This window comes from Egretta garzetta, unplaced genomic scaffold (assembly GCF_000687185.1).
Source record: "Egretta garzetta isolate BGI_Z169 unplaced genomic scaffold, ASM68718v1 scaffold252, whole genome shotgun sequence".
NCBI lineage: Eukaryota > Metazoa > Chordata > Aves > Pelecaniformes > Ardeidae > Egretta > Egretta garzetta.
Genome location: NW_009259028.1, coordinates 524282 through 545088, shown reverse-complemented (window position 1 = coordinate 545088; position 20807 = coordinate 524282). Strand labels below are relative to the sequence as shown.

At 36.0% G+C, this 20807-nt stretch overlaps 1 protein-coding gene across 5 annotated transcripts in view; it reads left to right on the top strand.

Annotated features, from left to right (window-relative positions):
• Nucleotides 1–820: 820 nt before the first annotated feature.
• The window catches only part of TASP1 (taspase 1), an 89891-nt gene continuing 69904 nt past the window's right edge, over nt 821–20807 (top strand). For all 5 annotated transcript variants that reach the window (XR_004841448.1, XM_009634662.2, XM_035890235.1 and 2 more), the window contains exons 1-6: nt 821–1033; nt 2805–2872; nt 4327–4395; nt 12692–12812; nt 14227–14311; nt 20412–20491. Coding sequence is in view for 4 of the 5 variants with exons in the window: in XM_009634662.2 (XP_009632957.1) it covers nt 889–1033; nt 2805–2872; nt 4327–4395; nt 12692–12812; nt 14227–14311; nt 20412–20491 (568 nt within the window). In the remaining variant the exon portion in view is untranslated. The remainder of the gene's footprint in view (nt 1034–2804; nt 2873–4326; nt 4396–12691; nt 12813–14226; nt 14312–20411; nt 20492–20807) is intronic.

Below are 20807 nucleotides of genomic sequence, written 5' to 3'. Positions count from 1 at the left end.
CCTTCACTGTTTTAAGCTTATGTGGCATTTTTTTTAGTAATACTTTGCCATAAAAAAAGATAATTTCTCCCCTCCCTTCCCCTAGCCCCACAAATCAGTGGAGAATAATAAGGGTAAGGGATGAAGAAAACGTATGAAAGTTCATTGTAGGATCTTAAACAGCTATTTCCTGCAAAAGAAAGGAAGAGGTATGGCATTTTTAAGTGTAACTCATATGCTACAATTCTGTGGAGCACATGTTTGTAAATTCTTATATGACTATTGAATTTGTGTTAATGCACAGGTTCTACATCCCCTACATAAAATGTAGCCACAAAGTCATGCAGGCAGATGCCAGTATGTGATTTGAGGATAGGAGATTCTGCCATGCAACCATATATACTGTCTTTTGGCTTTTGGTAGAGTTGCTGCAGTGCTGCTTAACACTTTCCACACAAGCAGGGAATTACACTTTTAAGAAGTAAAGATTGTGGCTATGGAACATCATCACGTTAAGAACTAGTTAGGCATGATGGGTGGAGAAACAAGTTGTACTGTTAAACAAAAGGAGACCATGGAAAGGAGCTTTCTCTCAATCATGGGCAAGCCTTGTACCAACAATTCCCAACGATGTCTGAAAAGATTATTAGGTTCAAGTTAAATCATAATGAAAAGGCTGCTTTCAACTTGCAACATGGACTTTGATTATTTTAAGTCTCATTAATACTGTTAGCTAGGGAAGAGGCAGAACTTCCTTCAAGTTTTTCCTGAAGTTATTTATATTGGATTAATCTCTTGAAATCAGTGTCTAATGTATGCATGTGATTTGGTTTTAGGATGATTCCTCTCCAGAGTTTATTTTTGAATGGAAGGATGCTCTTTTCCAGTAGAAGATGGTGATCCTAATGTATGATCATGGAGAAGGGGATAAGTTCAGTAGAAGTGTTACCTTCCAAATCGTCTCAGGTTACAGCTGTAAAAGTGGTGGTCAAAGAGCCCGAAACAAAGCAAACCCAAAGAGGGAAACGAGTGGGATTTGTGCTTGTCCATGCAGGTAAGATGCAAAAGCATAACAGCTGGAACAGAAGTACTGCACGTACAAACTAAAAATCAACTACAATTCGGTATTGGCTTTGAATTAGTAGCATGTTAATGAAGTGACATTAACTTTGGGTGTAAATCTGGGAGTGGAGAGTTTGATTGGAAGCTGCACTGGCTGAAGGATCTTGGAAATTGTTAATAAAAATGTAGGGGTTTGGGTGTTCCGAATGGTATTTTTTTCTCCCTGACAAAGAAAACCCCAAACAAAATCCCTAAATTAAATGGTTATAAAATGTCAAATTCTGCAGCTGTATGCTAAGGTTGGAAAATCTACAAAATGTGAGAGAACTTTCAGTCTATTTCCTTACAGAAAGATTAAACATCACTGTTTCATTATGGACAGTTTCTTGTATAGCTTGTCTGTAAGGACAGTCTAGTGAAGACTTTTTGAAACCTCCTTAGGCCGATCGTTGCAGAACTTCACTTTTTTTTTTACCCTTTTGAAAGTTTTCCTCCGAGTCTATTTTTTTAAATATTGTTCGCATTTAAATACTATTTATGTTTTCCACATGTAATGAAGAGGTCGAATACTCAAATGTGATACAGAAATTATGCGTTATGTGTGTCTTGTTCATAAATTCTTTTCTAATAGATTCTTTCTTAAATACTGTTAATCTTGAAAATATTAGTGATGCTTATGTCTGGCTGTATGTTTGTTTTTAGCATATGTGTGATGACTTGAGGTGAAATTGAGCAAAGTAGCCTGGTGACACCTACAATATTTGAAAAACCAACTTGCTACTTGGTTTATAAAATCCTTAAGGTAAAAAAAAAAAAACAAAACACAAAACCTCAAAGAACTTATTCTGGGTTGATATTTGATGACCCTGGTATTCTATTTTAAGAGCAAATAGAATGGTTCAATATGTTGTCCTTTACTGGGTTACTTTATTCTGTTTAAAAATCTTTTTGTTTCACTAGGAGTGTTAAAACTTATTTTATTAGAGTTTCTGAAAGCTAACACTGCTAGAGGTGAGGAAAGGGAAGTTGAGGTAAATAGGAACGTATTTTTCAAGTTCAAAAACCAAGAAGACAGAAGAAGATGGAATTTAAATATCAGTGTCCTAATCCTGTCTGTTATTTTTCTGATGCTGTATTTAGCTGAATAGTGGGCAGTGATAAATTTTTCAGGTATGGAGGTGGGGGCACTGGCTACAAAACACAGCAAAATGGTTAAATGCAACAGGATGGATATAAAGACTGAAAATGAGAAAAAAGGTGAAAAAAATTGTATGATCTTTATTTCCAGGAACTCTCCTGGTTGTAAAGCAGGAGTAATGAGCTCTAGAAATGTAGCATAAACATGAGACAATTAACAGAATGGTAATTGCAAACTTGCAAATCAGTAGTAAAAGGAAAATGGAAGTTTGACTTAAAACAAAGGTTTTTGCCCAATGATGGACAATAAATAAAAAAAGCTATGCTGGAAACCCTCCAAGAATGAGCAAAACTGGAATCTCTTGGAGAACGTTTATAGGAACAGACTGTATGACTCTGAGATTTGTACCTGTACGCTTCTGCATATTTGCTCTGGATCCTGTATTTTACTGAGTGTATTTGAATTAATGTTGGAATGCGTGAAGTTGTCAATCATTGATATAAAAAGGAATTGCCAGTGTAATCTAGAATAGGGAAGGCTGTATCAGTCCGTGTATTCATTATGCAAACTACAGGCTGTAGTTTGTCAGGTAGTATAATCTCTTTTCCTTTTGCCTTAATTGTAGGTGCAGGTTATCATTCTGAATCCAAAGCTAAAGAATACAAGCATGTGTGCAAAAGAGCCTGTCAGAAGGTACGTTTTACCAGTTCCGCAGTCTTGCAGTGGGTATACAAGAAATATATTCGGTAACACTGCCCCTTCAGTATGAATGGGCACATCTGGGTTTAGCTACTCAGGCTACTCATTTCTAGAGTAAAAATGGAGCAGCAACAGTTAATGTGATACAGAGTCAATAGAGTGCATGGCCATGGGGTGTGGCAACACTCTCAGTGGAGCTAAGTATGGTGTCTGGATTTTTCTTTCATCAGTGTCCACTCTTTTTGGAATTTATTTAAACAATAGCATCTAAATTGCTCCATGAATTCAGGGATTTCTAGAATTCTTTTCTTCTTGATAGCTCTTAACTTCTTAATAGGAGGGGAGGTAGAAACAGGAAAAACAACAAAAAATCAATCTCCTCTTCCCAAAGCTGGAAAGGGAGAAACGGCAAGACTTTCACTTCTGTTGAAATGAATTTTTTTTTTATCTCCTCCAAGAACTTAGCTTTGGAACTGGCAAGTCCTGTCTGCTAAGTGTTGAATGAGAAGCTGGAAGACCTGTCTCCAAAATTTCTAATGCCTTTTTCTTTCTCCAGGGAGAAGGAGCTGGGGAGCTTGGCAGGCTTTTTAGAAGAGTCTCAGAGTTGGCCTCTGATATCTATCACTTCATTTTACAGTTCTGTTGCTCAATCCTAATACCAATCTAATTTTGTAATGAGAAGCCTCAAAAATCATCCAAATTTAACACTAGATTCATTAAAGTTGTGTGTTAGCCCTGATGATATTAATTTGCCAGCTAATTATGTGTGAAAAAAGGTTGTTTGCTGTTGAATTTAAGTCCAATTTGAGATTCCATTTGGTTCCTTAAGCTAGGTAGCCAACATAAGTAACTCGTATGAAGACAAGCAGTCACAGGTTTGTCTTGCAACTGAAGATCCAGCTATAGTTGCTTTCTGGGGTTCCCTGAGAGAACTTAACTGTAAGGTCCTGTCCAGTACGGATCTAAGAAATAATATTAGGCTCTAGAATTTCATTTTTGTGTGCATATATAATTTGAAGATAACATTGCCTTATTTGATTTGTTTTTGTGTGTTGGCTTTTACATGTACTTACTTGTAAACTCTGTTCAATTTCATGACAATTGCCATGTATGGTACTAGGTATTTTTGCTGAATCTTGGAAGGAAAGTTAGAAACTTCTTGACTGAAACATTGTTTGAGGACACGAGGTATAAGAATTTATTTTGCTATAAATTTGACCATGCAGGAATCTGCTGCTAAATGCAGTGTTGGAATAGTAAAATCATACCTTCAGATCTGTCCACACATGGTGCATGCTGACTGTTTCCAGTGCCTCTTGTTCTTATGTCCGTATGCATTTTAAACTAGTTTGGTAAAGGTTTTGTTTTGTACAGGACTAGGAGAATGTAGAGCTTAGTCACAGAATATTAGAATTTCCTAATCATCAATGAAAAATTCTGTTTTACAGGCAATTGAAAAGATACAGGCTGGTGCTCTTGCAACAGATGCAGTGACTGCAGCACTTATAGAATTAGAGGTATGAATTTCTGACTAGTAGTAAATATTTCTCTCGGGGACATTGCCAGATTTTTCTATAGCAAGTTATTAATTCAAATGGGAAATAAACTGAGATTTCCATTTTTGTGCTGTACTAATTTTATCTTTTGCTTTTCCACTATATTTTGGTGTAAATTCATTTAAAGACTTTCTAAAAATGCAAACTGAATAGAAGTTGTCTAGCTGGTGCAATTTGGTTGTCATCTTAGGTATGCCTTATCAGATAATTTTTAACCTTCAAGAATAAATACAGTCATTAAGGACTTAATGAACACTTTATAGGGAACTTTATTTCTGACTTACTGAGTTACAGGCAGACTGTGCTGGCTCTGCTTCTTAGATAAGGAAAAAATCATGCTACTGGTCACATGTTAACCAGAAGTTCTAGGATGAGTCCTCATTCCTTTTGTTTGCATTAATATCTCACACTGAGTTATGTTTCATTTCTTGAAATTATGATCCAAAGAATTTAAATGTAGTTAGTATTTAGTACTTCCATTAACACTCTTGTGTAGTAGTTATATTGAGGTAACTGTCTCTTGAATATGCTTTCTTGGGTTGTGTTATTCATACCTTTTGCAGTTCTTTGGGATAATTCTACAGAAGTGATTGCATAAATTTAACTCTGCTTGTCTTCCCATCCAGTTAAAGGGCTCTGTGAAAATGAAGTAGAAATTTTAAGTTCTCTTTTGTCCCGCAGCATACTTCTGCTGTGTGCTTAAATTAATGCAATTCCCAAAGGCTTTTTTTCTTACATTTTTTACTTTGTGTCTCTATGATCTCTGATAGGATAAGAGAGTAGAAGCAGGCTGTTCAGGGAAGTGTGACTTCAGTGTAAGACAACGCTTTTTTTTCTGATTTTTATGACAAAATACGTGTAGAAGAACAGCGCAAGTATTTCAAAAGGGTACTTGTTAATTAAGATAGAAAGTCTTGATAATCATTAAGAGATGACCAACTGTTAATGAGGTTTTTGGAAAAGTGTCTTTTTGGAGTGGTTACATTTATATAGCATCTGACTTTAGTGAACGATCCCTGTGAAATAATGTAGAAGAGAGTAAAGCTAAAAGAATTTCTGGGATATAAATGAGGCAGTTTGGTTATTGTCCCAGGTCCACTAATCCCTCATGGCAATAATGATTGAAATGGGTATTCCTCTTCTTCTGTAAGGAGTAATTGCTTCTTCCTCTCCAACTTTATTAGTAAAGAAGGAAGGCAAGGTAAGTGGTGTGCTGTAAAAATTATTTCCTGGGTTTGGAATTTATGGTAGTATTCCGAGAGGATTAGCAGTGTATTTGCTTACCACATATGTTGGGAAAGTGTTAATTAACATACTTGATAGGGTTAGCGTAAGGCAGGCAGTACATACTTTAATATGTGTTAGACATGCTGACTAGGAGCCAAGACTTCAGTCATAACCTTTAACTTGGCGAGCATCTTGGCTTTAAACAGTACTTTTGGTCTCCACTGAATTGTTCAAATATGCTTTCATGTGTTATCTTACACATTAGAATATAGCTGGGTGAACACAAAAGGTATCTCTCTAATGGAATTACTTATAATGCACTTCTATAAACTAACTGAGGTTGCTGTTACTCCAGAAGATTGTTCTGTGTGTCAGTTCCCTCCTCAGTGGAAAAAAAACCAACCTACTTTGTGTTATGGTTTTTGTTGTGCTCCGGAGCTACACAGAAGAAAACATATTTTAAGAAACTTAAGTTATATATCTTTTTGCAGCTGTGCCTGGGGTAAATATTTTATCTGGTTTTGTTATCCCCAAGAGACTTTTATTCTTTTACTTTAGTAGATTTAAATATTCTGAAGTGACATCTGTGTAAGAAATTCTAGCTTTAAGATGAAATTAAAACCTTTTTTATGAAATTACTCCAATCAGCAACCTTTTTCTCCTCATCTGTCTTACTACTGTTGTGATGATGCCTCCCATCATTCCACTTTCTGGTTTTCTAATTGTCTTAGGTTGTACTTTTATGTGTACTGTTGCACAAAACCTATTTTTTTCCTTTTTCCTGTTTTTAAGATTAAATATTATTTTGTTCAGGTTGTATTGCCATGATTAATGTAATTATTTGCTTTCGTTTATTCATTAAGTGATTTATATAACCTCTTAATCGTGAATTGTTCCTTCTGTTACTGTTTGGGATTTGGGCTTCTTTTAAATTGAAGTATGTAGCTGTGCAGTTACATTGAGGAAAAATTAAAGGTATACTCAAAACAGAAAATGATGTGGTTTGCAGTGGCATTTTTTTGGCTTTGGCATGAGAAATTCCAAAGTGTTAGACCGTCAGCTTTCAAAATGTTGAAAGATTTGTGTCTACTCATATCTCATTCTGAATACCACTCCAGGCATCTCTGTCATTTCTGGAGCTGCAGCTAATGTTTTAATTCGGATGTTTTTCCTATTGCTCTATGGAAAACAGAAATTGCATGTGGCAAGTCAACAAAGCAAACAGAATAGTTTTTCCCATAATTTACAAAATTTTATGGGTGAAAATGTAGGTTTGTATGTTGATTGTCTCTCTAATGAGCTATCACTACCCTTTGTGTAGGAAAAAATAGTGACTTTTCATAAAGTACTCTAACATTTTGAGTTGGCAAATACATAGCGAAAATCTGTATGAAAACAATGTTTGCTTACGTGCGTCACTAATACTGATTAAGATACAGAACAACAAAAGTTTGTGTAAAATGATAACAGATTCCATTGTGGAGCAGGCTTTGTAACATCCTGATATTTTGGTAGCTGTGGAACACATTGCTGTGAGTTTATCTGAAATATTGGATCACTTTTACAGTTCTCTAGGACTTAATGCTGTATTCCAAAAATCTGTAGTCTTTGCAAGGCCCAAATATCTTTTCATGGAAGTGTCACAAAAGATGAATTTTTCTTCCTCAGTTCCGCTCAATTACACAACTCCTATTACACAGAATTTCAGCTAATCCAAGAGGCATCACTTCAAAGACTTGTTGAGGCGCAAGACTTGCTCTTGATCTTTTATGAGCAAGCTGACAGTTTGCTTGTGGTATGCTGTCTGTTTTTTGTTTTATTTTTGCAGGCTCTAAATGGAGAAAGAACAGCCTTTCTTTGTTGAACTATATGAATCTCAAGTGAAATAGCATTCTGTGATTAAGATAATAATGCTAATAGTTAGCTGGAGAAAAGGTAGATTTCTTTTGCAAAGTAACAAGAGCAGCTGACCAGGAATACTGTTAAAGTAACTGTGCTGGTCTTCATAAGCATCAGCTGTATTTGATAAGTTGATTAAAGGCAGTTACATTTTCCAGTTTGTGAGCTCTGTCATTGCAGAGAAACAAATGAACATGTTACCTTTTTCAGCTTTTGGTAATAAAATGGGTCTGGACAAGGTGCTTCATAAGACTCATCATTTACACTGTATGCTTCTACAAAGACTTTATTGCAGTACCATTTCTTTTTGTAATCTTGTTATCGGCCACCATATGAAGTCTGAGTTTCCCTTGAAACACAAAGGGCAGCTTTTTTGGGGGGTGGGGAGGAGCTCCCTCTCCACACATCCCCCCCTTAAAACTTGTAGTTTTCAACAAACCCACATGCTGATTGCATTTATGGCTGGCTGTGAGAACAATGTGCAATTTCAATCTTTTCTTTGACTATAGAGCACTTCAGAAAGTCTTCTGTTCAGGTACTGGAGACAAGAACATAGGTTTGTTGTAAAGAATGATGGAGATTTCAAACTTTTTCTAAATTTAGTCTAAGTTTATTAATACTGTGTGTAGATCACTTGTTTCTTTAATCTGGCTTCCGTAGAATGTTCTTTGTGAACATCATTTAAATAGGAAATTAATATGATTGATGGGGAAGCGGATGTTACGTTTTGGGTTTCAATGTCCTTGCTACTGAAATTGCTCAATTTACTTTGCTTTTTTTTGTTGTTGTTGTTGCTGTGGATCAATTCAAAGGATATTTTTAACCTGTTAGTTTACTCAAGCAGTGGGTTTGCATGACTGTCAGCAAAATTTTGCAGTGAAAGAACTTGTTTCTTGTTTAATTGTTTTTTCTTTGTTTATTTATTTTATAGTAATTACGATTTTTGAGTATACAATCTTAATCCCAAGTACTTCTCTTTAAAGATAAAAGCACAATGCCAGTGGCCTTGTTGTATTAAGGCAGTCACCATAGATGAACTTTTAATGGGTAATGAACTGGAAGTTGTTAATTCTAGTTAAAAGCAATACTACGATGTTTTGGAGCAGAGTGGCTAACAGTAATCTGTGACAAAAGTGTTCTTTGAAAACATTTTAGCTGGTGTAATTGAAAGGGATGTGACTCATCCTTGTAGATTATTACTTGTCACTAAATTCCCACAGAAAAAAAAAAATTAAAATTACAGTGTGTAAAAAGAAATGGCTGTAGACTTTGAATGCCATTTAAATGTTACAAGTAAACCATGGCCAAAACTGTATCGAAGACAGACGGAATGTTCTTTAATGCATGTTGAAAATAGAGCATTTTAACTATTTGCCTAGATGTAATTCAGGACGATTAGTGTTTTAGCGTTGAGTAACTTCTTTAAGCATTCCAGCTTTGACCACAGCTAGAAACTTCAGCATGCCTGTGTTTGCTTCCAGAACATTTATAAATACATCTTGAAGTAAAAAGGATTCTAAAAATAGAAATGATACCCTTGGTAGCTTGAGAGTTTTTACAAGATGGGTAACTTGGGAAAATAAAACTTGTTTCACTTCTTAAAGCTTTGTATTATCATCTTTGCTACAGGTTTACATTGTAAGTTAGAGATACCTCAGTGGTGGAATAATTGCCAGGTAGTCTAGTATTTTTCACATAATTGAAAGCTTGTGTTTTGTTAAAACGCTTTGAATTTGTTTGTCTTTTCCCTCTTCTTTTTTACTTTTCTATGATAGTAGGGCTTGCTGTTAACATGCAAAGTTCATGCTTGGTTTGCTTTCTTGTCTTTTTTCAGTCTCCTTAGAAATGTAAAGCCTGATCTCTGGTTATGTTTTTAAATAATAGTATATTCCTGAAGATACCTTCTCTGTTACAAACCTTTTCCTCCTTTCCGTTCCTCTGTCTTCTTGGATAAATGCTTTGGCTGGGTTCTTCCCCATCCTATGGTAGTCATATAGTTCTTGCAGTAATGCATTTTTCTGTCTGAGAGTATGAAGAGACTGCTTCGGTTAGCTCAGTTTATTTTTTTCCCCCCTTTGAAAGCATGCTCTCTTCTGTTTTAATAATGTTTCTGCATTCCTTGAAGGTTTTGAATTTTCATTTCAAAATAGACTTTAATTTTCATAAGTTGTATTCCTCCATTTGTATATCACAGTCTTGAAATCTTTTGGTCAGACTTTGCAGAGATTCATGTTTTCAAAAAGAGATGTGCTTGTGTGGTGTATTTCATGTCCTTGCCTATTCGAAGAAGTAGGTGTGAATTTCTGTTCCCATTTTTTATAAAAGTTTTTCCTTGCCTCATTTCAAAGGCTTTATATCTCATCTTGGAGACACTCAGGTAGGTATCAAAAATTCCACGTGTTCACACCCAGTTCCTCCACTGTCTAAAGCTGTTATCAGATCACCTTTCAGATCTGTGAAGTTAGAGTAGACCATCTTCCTCTTGGCAATTCTGAGACCATCTTCTTAATTGAGTGCAGTCTGATTGTAAAGCTCCACAAAAATTTTCAACAGGTGCTTGGAATTTGGCCTTTATTTCTTTTTACTGGAGAATTTACTCACGTTGTGACAGATTGTACTGGTAAGATTCCTTCTGAGCCCTAAAATGAGAGTTATGCCACCAAAGAGGCATCTACAATTTTGTTGGTGTAGAGTTCTTATTTATCCCATATTCTGTAGTATTCTGATAAATATTCTGTAGGGAGAAGTAGGTGGCATTCCCTTTGTCTTGAGGTCCTCTGAATAAGGTGTCTCTTGGTGTATCCTTGATGTTGTGCCAGTGAAGGTGCTATGCCAAAGCATCAAGCACATCTAAGTTTTTAGAAATAAAGTGAACTAGTGCCACTCTGTATTTTTTCCTTACCCTCTTTTGATTATTGTGTTTACCAGGTGGTAGAGCGCTTTGTGCCTTGACTGCAGAAGGATTCTGGATGGTGTTACTAGGACTTCTGTTCTGATGAGTTCTTCTTACTCCCTTTATTTGGCCATGACATCTGCTCTTAAGATAACAGCTGTCTTTGCTTTGTGGCCGTGACAAATCTGTAGAGCGTGAAATTCTTCCTCTTTGCTAATGCTTTTGAGTATAATGCACCAAGCGAATGTTTTTGGAACAGAACATTAAAAATTTGTCTCCAGGCTTGTAGGTCTTTGCACTTTGATTACTCATGGGCAAGGAACTTGGACAGCACTAGGAGTAAGCATAGTTCATCCTAACGCATTCCTGTTTTTCCTTCGTCCTCTAAGTACCTTTCATTGTTTGCTTTCAGATTCCTTCCATCGCTTCTCTGCTCCTTTTGTTCTAAACTTCACCGACTTAATTTTCTTCATACTTGTAGAGCCTGGGGAGCAATGAAGTCAGTTAAGCCATCGGCTGCCCTGCAGTCTTTCACCTTTTCAAGGCCATCATCTTGGTAGCCTTTTTAAAATCGTATTTCCCTCCACCCTCCTCTCAGAGAAAGTAATTCCCTGTGCACTAAACTGCAAATGTTTCATTATCCTAAAATATTCTCAAACTTAGTTATTTGCTGTGGGGCACAGCTGTCAAAATGAACAACACAATGAATATACACAGTGAATTTGAAGATTTGTTGTGGTGTGGGGTAAAACAAGGTGGGATAAACCAGGATAAAATCTTGTGCTACTTCTTGGATACAGAAGGAAAAGGCAGAAAATAAAGATGAGTAGTATAAACTGAACATGGAGAGATTGCAGTCTGTTTCATGATTATGTATTAATCATGTGTTATGTATTCATGATTCTTTGGGAAGATAGAATTTTGGTGACTCAAACACTATGAACACTTTAAATATCTGTGTAAATTAGAATCAACATCTTGCAAAACAGTTTTTTAATTTACTCACTACTTGCTCATTTGAAAGTTAATGAAAGCTAACTGACAACTAACATCAAATTTACTTTTAATTTCTGTGTTCTTTCTCTTTTGTTTCCTTGTATTCATTACAAATTAGCATGTACAAAAAAGAACCAGTTCACTTAACATTTAAGATGGAACTTTGAGCTGCTTCCAGTAGATTTGTTTCCCAATTCAGCTTATATTGCATGTACTGTAATATTGTGACCATCTAATTTCATTGACATGTTCACATGTGGTCTAGACAACCATTTTCTTCATCACATCAGGTTGTTACACTGTTGTTATAAAAATAGATATGAAACTCTGAAAGCATGCAAGCATTTCTCTCTGAAATTTTACTGTTTGGCTGTTCTCTTTCTTCGCCCTGTACTTCGTGCTTGCAGCTAGAAAGAGGGGGTTATATTGAGCTGACTCTGAGACACCTGAAGGGTGCTACTTTATAATTTTGTGGTTTTAAAGTCATGGGGATGCTCTGATGAAACGAGGAGGCAAAAATGGGTGTTTTTAATTCTAGCGTGCAAAACTTCTTGTTTGAGAATCTTGAGTTTGCAAAAAGCTACAGAAGATGCTTATAAAAGAGGAGTTAATTTTTAATTAGTATATTAAATGTTGTTCTGTACTAAGTTAAGCTTGTTCTGTCGTGGTTAAACTTCCTGATCACGGTAATGACTGTCCTTATGCCAATGATCAAATAGGTATTTTACAAAGTGAATTGTTGCTGGTGCCAATTCTTAGTTTCTGTGTGCGGAAATGCAGTCATAGGCTTATAATCTCGAGGAAAGGTTCAGTTCTGTTTTACTGCTGTGTCACGCGTAAGAGTTTCAAAGGTAGACTGTGGTCTATGCAGTGGTTACTTAAATTGACTGACGGGTTAGGGACCAAATGAAGTGTGTATTTTGGGGAGGGAGGAGGAGATCTTCACTTGTGTTGTAAGGCCTTTGCATGCATATAAATGATCATCTTAAATTGTTGGGCCATTGTTTTCTGTATTAGCACATTGTTACGCTTATACGTCACACCCTGTAGAGGGTGTAAGGTATCCATTATAGTAATTTGAGATGCTCTGTTCAAATTGCTGTTGTTTTTGTTGTAGAAGATTAAGCTACTGGAATAAGAAAGTGCACTGCACCAAGATCAGTGTTGTCAGATCAGTTGTACAAAGGTTTTGATCTAGTCTGTTACGGATGTGGCCTTATAGTGTTTTGTTCTTATTTTTAGGATTCTCCTTTCACAAATGCAGGACTGGGGTCTAACCTAAACCTTCTGGGTGAGATAGAATGTGATGCCAGTATAATGGATGGAAAGTCATTAAATTTTGGAGCAGTTGGAGCACTGAGTGGTATGTTTACTATGTATTATAAAGCTACCTGATTTTAGTGCAAAGATCAGTTTTATTCTTTTTTTTTTTTGTTGATTATTCAGAGAGGGACACACATTGTAAATACTGCCCTGTTTAAATTAATTCTGCCCCCTTTAAAAAAGGGGGAGGCATTGTGGCTCCCTGAAACACTGTTTTGTGTTAATTTGCTTAGTGTAACGTACTGTCGTATTAGTTCACTGGTAATCCTTTGATGTAGAACAATCATATGATACTATACAGTATTCACAATGGGAGTGGGTTTGCAATTATTAAAAAAAATATTACAAGTATTTAAGTTAGGCTGTATGTTTGTTTTTGTTCTCTGTCTCCTTGAAGAACTTACTGGTATATAATTCAGTCACAAGGTCAATTGATATTTTGGTCTCTTAGTTAAGTTGGTCAAATTAGGATCCAAAGGGACCAAAGTTTCCTTTGTAGTAGCCAGAAGGCTATGCAGGGTGCTAGCCTCCAAACTGAAGCCTCTCACGTATTCTTGAGAATGGGCGCAGCTGATCATCTGTCACGCTGTTTGCTTGGGACATAAAATTTTTGTATACTGTAGAATTTTTCATTATAATTTCTCTCACATAATCAGTTACATTTGGATTTATTTTGTGTGTTACTGTTATAAGGAGATTTATTTAATCTGAGAACTACTGTGATTCCTTTTTCTTTGTCTAGTTTTAGCTTTCAGTACAAAACAAATGTAGGTATACAGTCCCACATAGGGATCGTTGAGGTTTTGTCATAAGTACATTGAATAGCCTTAACTGTTACTATTGAATAGCTTTTCTGACAACGTTTCAAGCTTTGTTCTTTATCCTAGAATAGTTCTAAACCATGGTAATAGCTTCCTCATGTAGATTTAAATCTAAAATAAATAGTAAAATTAAGTGTTTCAAGGCTTGTTTGTTACAAAACGTATCCTTCCAACCATGGGGAATGAGGAAATGAGGGAGTGAGAGAAAGCTGAGCCTGAATCGTATAATCCCTGTTCTGGCCAGATAGATCTAAATGAAAGGTCTTTCCATCTTGCGAAATTAATGCTCATAAAACTTCTTTGGCTTGTAGAATGCCATAGATTTAATTTGAGATTTCTGTGGTAGGAGGTCACTCCTAATTTTTCAATATGATTCTTTCTTTTTCAAAAAAAAAAAGGGGTGGTGGGGGGTGGTGTGTTGATTAGAAGGCTTTGTCAGTGCTGATAGGATGTATGAAGGAAAAACTGATATTGTTATTTAATTGAAACGTAACATAAGGTGTCTCTTAATGATTTGGCAAAGCCTTGGAAATTAAAGGAAGATGACTTCCATTGCCAAAATGAACACTACAATGCTCTGTGGAAAAATATTTTAACATTTTGTTCCCATTTTTTGCTAATTTTTCTTTTCAGGAATCAAGAATCCAGTTTCAGTTGCAAATAGATTGTTGTGTGAAGGGCAGAAGGGAAAGCTCTCTGCTGGCAGAATTCCACCTTGGTAATTGCTTTGTTCTGCTTGACTTTACTTTGGTCTTTCATCTCTACTGCATGCAATATTTGAAGGTTCTATCTTATCCCAAGAAGGCAGGTGCTGTTTTACGTACCAGTGATAGTGTGCCTTTAAAAAGAAGATATGCTTTGTTCTCTGATCTTGAAACATCTTGTGCACTTGATGAAGCTGTGGGTAGAATGAAGTATTGTGAATAGATGGCAACATCATTTTGTGATAATTTCTGTCTGTGTGATTACTTCCAGTTACATCATACTGAACTCTTACATTTGTTACTGTAGCATTTTGAAAAATCCCCAATACATCAAGATTAAAATGGAATTCTACTGCCTTTGCCTCTGTCTACCTTTAAAAAAAGCAACATAGTTTTTAACAAATACATAAAAGAATCCTACTTTACTGTCTGTCTTTGTGGCTTTATTTTGTAGTTGTAGTGTGGAAATGTGCAGTGTTTAGTAACTTCCTCTTATTTTAGGCAAAATGGGAAGTTATTTTAAAGATAGATTTTATAGTATTCACAACAGTGAAAACATGCACTCCTTTCTTGAGATGGGTATAATACTTAGATGGAAGAGGTAACTATCAAATGCACAAAAACTTCAAATATTATTGCAGCATTTTGGAAAGAATCCAAGAAATGTGTCAGAATTGTTTGCTCTTAAAACCATCTTATTTTCATTAGCAGCTTGAATTGTCAAAGTAGAGAACTTGAATGATTCATTCATATTGACTGCTATCCTCAGTTATCATACCTGTTGCAGAAATTTGGTACCATTTGCTAACTAATGAACTACAGGATTTGCAGATGTATTAAACCAGCATTTATGTAATTTAAAATATGTATATTTAGATTCACAAATTTTACTTTCCTTACTGTGTTATTCTCCAAAATTAGACAAATAGTCTGTAGCTGAATGGTATAGTATTCCAATCTAAACAAAGTACAACTTCAGTGTTCTGTCGTGCTGCGAAGGAACTTTATAGATGAAAAAAAAGCCACCCTGAAGCCAAACCATCAAGAAGCAGATTTTGCATTTAAAACTCTCTTCTTTAATGAGGAAAGAAAAGAGTAACTGTAGTTAGTGGGATAACTTCTTTTTTTTCAGAGAAGTTTACTAAGGAATAGTAATAATAGTAATAGTAGGAACTTGAATTTCAGTTGCTGTTAGTAGCTCTTTTCTTCAGATATCAGGAGAAAGCTGAGTTACATTAAAGAGAGTGTCAAATGAGGTGGGTTTTTTTGGTGTTCCAGAACTAGTACTGAAGCACAGGAGCAAGCGCTTGTGATTTAGTTTTGTCTGTAGCATTACAGTGTTTTCTCAAATTGTTGTAAGGAAGAGCACTTGGGTATTTTAGCGTATTTGCTGTAACTTCATGACCTAGTTTATGCTGCTATTATTTTAAAAGTAACTGAATGGAGAAGAAACTATATCCTCTTGCCCTCAAAGGACAAGACTAAATCTTTCAAATGCTGGCTAACAGATGCTTTTAAAGACAAGGGAGCTCAAACTCGAGGCGAGAGGTGACCTGTCTTCAGAGCCAACACGTGCAGTTTATTGTGCAAATGTTACCTAATACGTATTTTCATTTCCTTTTTCCCATTCTGGATTTTGAATGTATATTCTGTTAGAGAACATTAGTTACCCTGGGAACAATCTATACTGATGATCTGATGGGTTGTGGTTTAGACTTGCTTTGCTAGACGGTCCTGTACATACAGGGTATCCCAAGTTCAGAATGATAGAGTTCATGTTCATTGTAGGTGATGACTATTGATAATTCCATGCCTTGCCTTTCTGGCAGGGTTTGGCATGACACATTGTTGGTTTGGGACTGAAACGCGTTCCTGAACAAGCTGGGAATACATATAGTCAAATGACAAGAGAGCAGCTGTATTTTGGCATTCCTACCAAGTGTCAGGATTTTAGTAACTGATTTTTATTTGTAAGTTGTGCAAGTTTCATCTTGTTTCTCATGGGGAAAATAGTGTATTGGGGAGTCTTCTCAGTACTTCTTAGCCTAAAAACCTGTCTTGTTAAAGAAACCTAGTGGTAGAGACTGTTTCTATAGAGCAATCTAAGCTAGCTTAATGTTTTCTGGCCCGAACGTTTGGCACATGACTACGCACAGGAACTGTGAGATTAGTGAAAGTGGCATTGTGGAGATTCTTGTCTATAAAAGAACACATGGAGGCAGTTAGTTTGGCCTGTTTACCCCTGTTCAGCACCTGTTTTTACAGTGACAGTTCAAAACCAGTTCAAAGGGGTACGTTTCTAATTTTCAGTAGAAGAAATTCTGGTGAGTGTGAATTAATTTATTCTGAGATGGTAAGCTTATTGGGAAGGAGTGATCAAGTGTCCTAACTAATGTATCCAATTTGCTGTGAATTGCTCTATAGAGTGTGCAATTCTGGATCAATATCTCATTGTCTTGTTTAAAACAAAGAATCCTGCTAACCAAATTAGAATTTAAAAAGTTTAAGTAAAGAATCCCTGAATGCATGAGTGCATTTGTTGAAACTTCTAAGGTCCTTACATCTTTCTGTCATATTTTGTTCAGCTCGACGTTATCAGGATTTTCTCTGCCTATGTAGGCAGGAACAGAAAATACTGAACTTGTAAATGTTACCTATTAACATATAAGATATTCCTGTTCCTTGTATAACTTTACAAAAGCAAGCACTATTATAATTGTACAATTACGTATTGGTTGGATCTTTGGAAGTGGTCTTTGGTCACAGAATAATGGATTAGATGTTTTGTAGTAATAGTTCGAAGATTTTCTATTTCTTACACTGAAACTTTGACCTTCCTAAGGGAAAAGGCTTATTTACATCTGTTCACTATTAAGTGTAAGAATTGCAGAATGGTACAAATACACCTAAATGTCTCCTTTCTTAGAACTCCTTAGTATTACTCATATCTAAGTTCATGTCTATCCCTTTTTCAGTATTAATTTTTTAAATGCTACACAGTTTTACAGTACTGTAGGCAGGATATGTACATCATGTAACTTGTGGGGCAATGCATAGCCAAGAAAGTGCCTAGAGTGAAGACTTGTACCACCTTTTATCTCTGTTCTATTTTTCTGTAGAACAGTTTCTTCTCTGTAACAGTGATTTCAGAGTGATTGCTGCATTTTATAATAAATGTTACAAAGTAAGTCTGTTATATTCGGGATCACCTTGACCATCTTTAATGAACCTAGCTTTCTTCTCCCACTTCTGTTTAGCTTGTGTGGCGTGTCTCCCTACAGCCCATATTAAATGGTCCTGTTTGGAGGAAATAGCACGAGGATAACTGTGTTCTTGGAGAAGATTGCCTAAAAAGACCATTTTTAGAGAGCTTTACTTGCATTTTCCATTAATATGGTCTAGTTTGTCTGGAACTGGAAAAGCGTGTCCAAGCATCGGCTCCTTGCTGGGAGGATGTTTTTGGCTTTTGTGTGTTCTGAGCCTGTCACAACTACAGAGTGCTCTTCGTTAATATATTTGCAAAAAAGATATTTTTATCTTGTTTGTGCAGAACCAATGTTCAGAGTAGCAAAGCACAAACTCATTCATCCTTTAATTTTTTTTTTTATTTTTTTTCCCCCCCCATTACAAAATTGTATTTTGAATTAGCCTAAAGGCTTTTGAGTCTCGGTGGGGTTTTGGCTGCTTTCTATAGCCCACTGGCTTTATTCCTTATTTTCCCTGTCCCCCAATAAATCAAGCTCTGTGGTAGCTGTTTAGAGGTAGTTTTGGTTTTATGTCAGCTTAAAGTATTGCCCTGTTCATTCTTGCCTGCTGCAGCTTTTTTACATGGCTACATGGATGATTCTTGTGGCAACTAAAGCCGTTAGCAGACTGCTGGTTCCCACCCTCTCACCAGCCTGTCATCTGTGGCTGGTACAGTTGTGTGTGTGTTTTTTGCTGAACCGGATCACAAAACTTTGCTTTTTGGGATGGTGTAAAGACTGTTTAGTCTTGCTTAAATTAGACTACCTGCAGAGCTGAGTTCATGCTATATGTCCTGAGTCTTGCATCAGCTAATTCTGGTTCACTTTATAGGAGATACAAGGAGATACAGTATAGGTAGTACAGACAACAAAGCACTGAGATGCTTTTTTTTTTCTTTTGTAAACTGTTTATTTTAACTTTTCTGTGATTATGCTGTCCTTTTGACATATGAACTGAAAAGTTTAAAAAAGGTGGATGACCTCTGTGGTGTTATGGGGCCTCAATTAGATGTCAGCAGGAGATGGCTGCTTCGACTAATCTAACCATTCTTTGGGACCAGAACTAGAAAATACTCTATGCCCACTTATAGGAGGGATTAAGAATGCAAGTGTGAGCAGAGTAAAAGTCATGTTACTTCAGTTTTGAGACATTCTTGGGTGCTTTTTTTGCACTCTTCATAAATAATAGTGATGGTTGCTGTGGTTTTAAGTATAAAAAAAGCAATTGTGAGATTGCTTGTAAAATGCAGTGTTTCTGACTGATCTGTACTATGCAAGTTATTGTATATAAAACTCTTATTATTTGAGCTTGATACTTTCTCTGCCCACCCTTCCTTTCTGTGTAAATTGTTTTATTGAACAGGAAGTGCTTATTCACTTCCTGAGAATGTACTGTTGATAGAAAACTTTTCTTTTAAAGACCCAAACCACCTTCTTTTAGTCAATGGAGAATACTACTTAGTTAGGTTTGGCTACAGTTTGCATTTCTCTCTTACATTAATGAAAGTGACAGCTTGTTTCCTGAGCACTGGCTTACCTAATAGGAGATTCTTGAGTTCTCCCAAAGTACCCAGTAACTTATTCTGCTGTACCTTGCAACATGAACAATATTTATCTGGAGCTGCACTAATGATGGTAAGAAATATGTATTTAACAATTCAAATTCTTATCTAGAAAACTTTTTTTTTTTAGACTTTTGTAAAGAAAGACTGGACACACCTCTTATTGCTTAAGTCATAGAGAAGATAGAAAGTACCATCTCAAAATACTACATACTGAAAACTGCAGGTGTCAGATATAACACTGTCAAGAAAACTTCCAACAGCATTATTGCCAACAAATTTGCTGTATAAGTAACATTCTCATAAATTGTAGTACTATGTGGCCCCAGGGACCTCTTTGTATCTGAAATAACTTCTTTAGCCTCATAGTCATAATTCTGGTATTTCTGTAAAACTTTTTGAAATTGCTGTAAATAGTCTGTCTTTACTTCTTGTGTCCATTAGGCAGTTGTTCTGTTCTTATTTCAAAAGGGAGATAGATAGAAAGTTACGATTGGAAATCTTTGCCCTTTACGGTGTTGCTGTTCTTGGTTCTGTTGTGCAGCAGCTTTCTGAAAATGTGTGATTTCTAACTGCTACATTCCCCTTTGCAGGGAATCAGTTTACTATGTTTAAGGGGAAACAGTATATATAACTGAGGCCTTCCCTCCCCCCCCCAAGTTACATGTCTATATATAATTTTTTTGCTAGTGTTCATTTTCATGGTAGTGGGCACTGCCTCTACACTGTAAAAGTTCAGTATTGACTAGAACACAACTTCTCAATTTGTTGGGTTTTTTTGCAAATGTATTAAAAATTCAGTAGACTTGACTCATTTGCAAATGCTTGATAAAACTCCATGAGACAGACCTTTATCCTTCTAAATAAGGCTTATTTTTAGCTTGTGTTGTACTTCTCAAAGGACTTCCTGATATTCCTGTGGCATTGGCTGACTTTACTGGAAATACCTTACCATTCTCGCCTCATTCACATCCCATGTCTTCAGGATCTTACTAAGTTGTTACAGAGAGCAAGACTTGTAGACGGCTTTGTCCTGGTTTAGCGGCAATGAAAAGCTGGTGCTATTTGGTAATTAATTTCCAATTTAATAGCACGTGTTTTTATCCAATACTAAACTTAATGTCAGAGCTGCATAGTCTTTTAATGAAACTACCTAAGGTTGCCAAATGTAATTATAGCTGACATTTCTGTGAAATGTAGACAGCTTACAATTTTAAAATGACCAAAACAAATAGAAAAAAATAATTGCAAGAAAAGGGGGATTTGTTATCTGGTTTTGTTTAAACTCCCTCTTCTGTGTCTCCTAGCTTTTTAGTTGGTGAAGGAGCTTACAGATGGGCAGTTGATCACGGGATACCAGCATGTCCTCCAGGTATCATGGCTACAAGTGAGTAAACTGGTGGTGTCAGTAGGAAGAACAGGACAGAGTAATTTTAAATGGTGCCTCAGATTTTGAGGTGTACATCACTTCACTGTTCTTAACATTCAACTAGCTTATGGTATGATAGTATATAAGGATGGTTTAAGTTTACTAATTTTCTATTAAGTATCTAAATACAAAATACTACGAAATATTACTTCAGCTGCATTTTTGCAACATCTAATTCAAGTGAATTTTGATTCTAGGACTAAATTAAATAAAGGACTTCTTTTACTGAAACATAGGCTATTGAACAGCTCAGTCCTGCAAGTCTGCAGTTGTG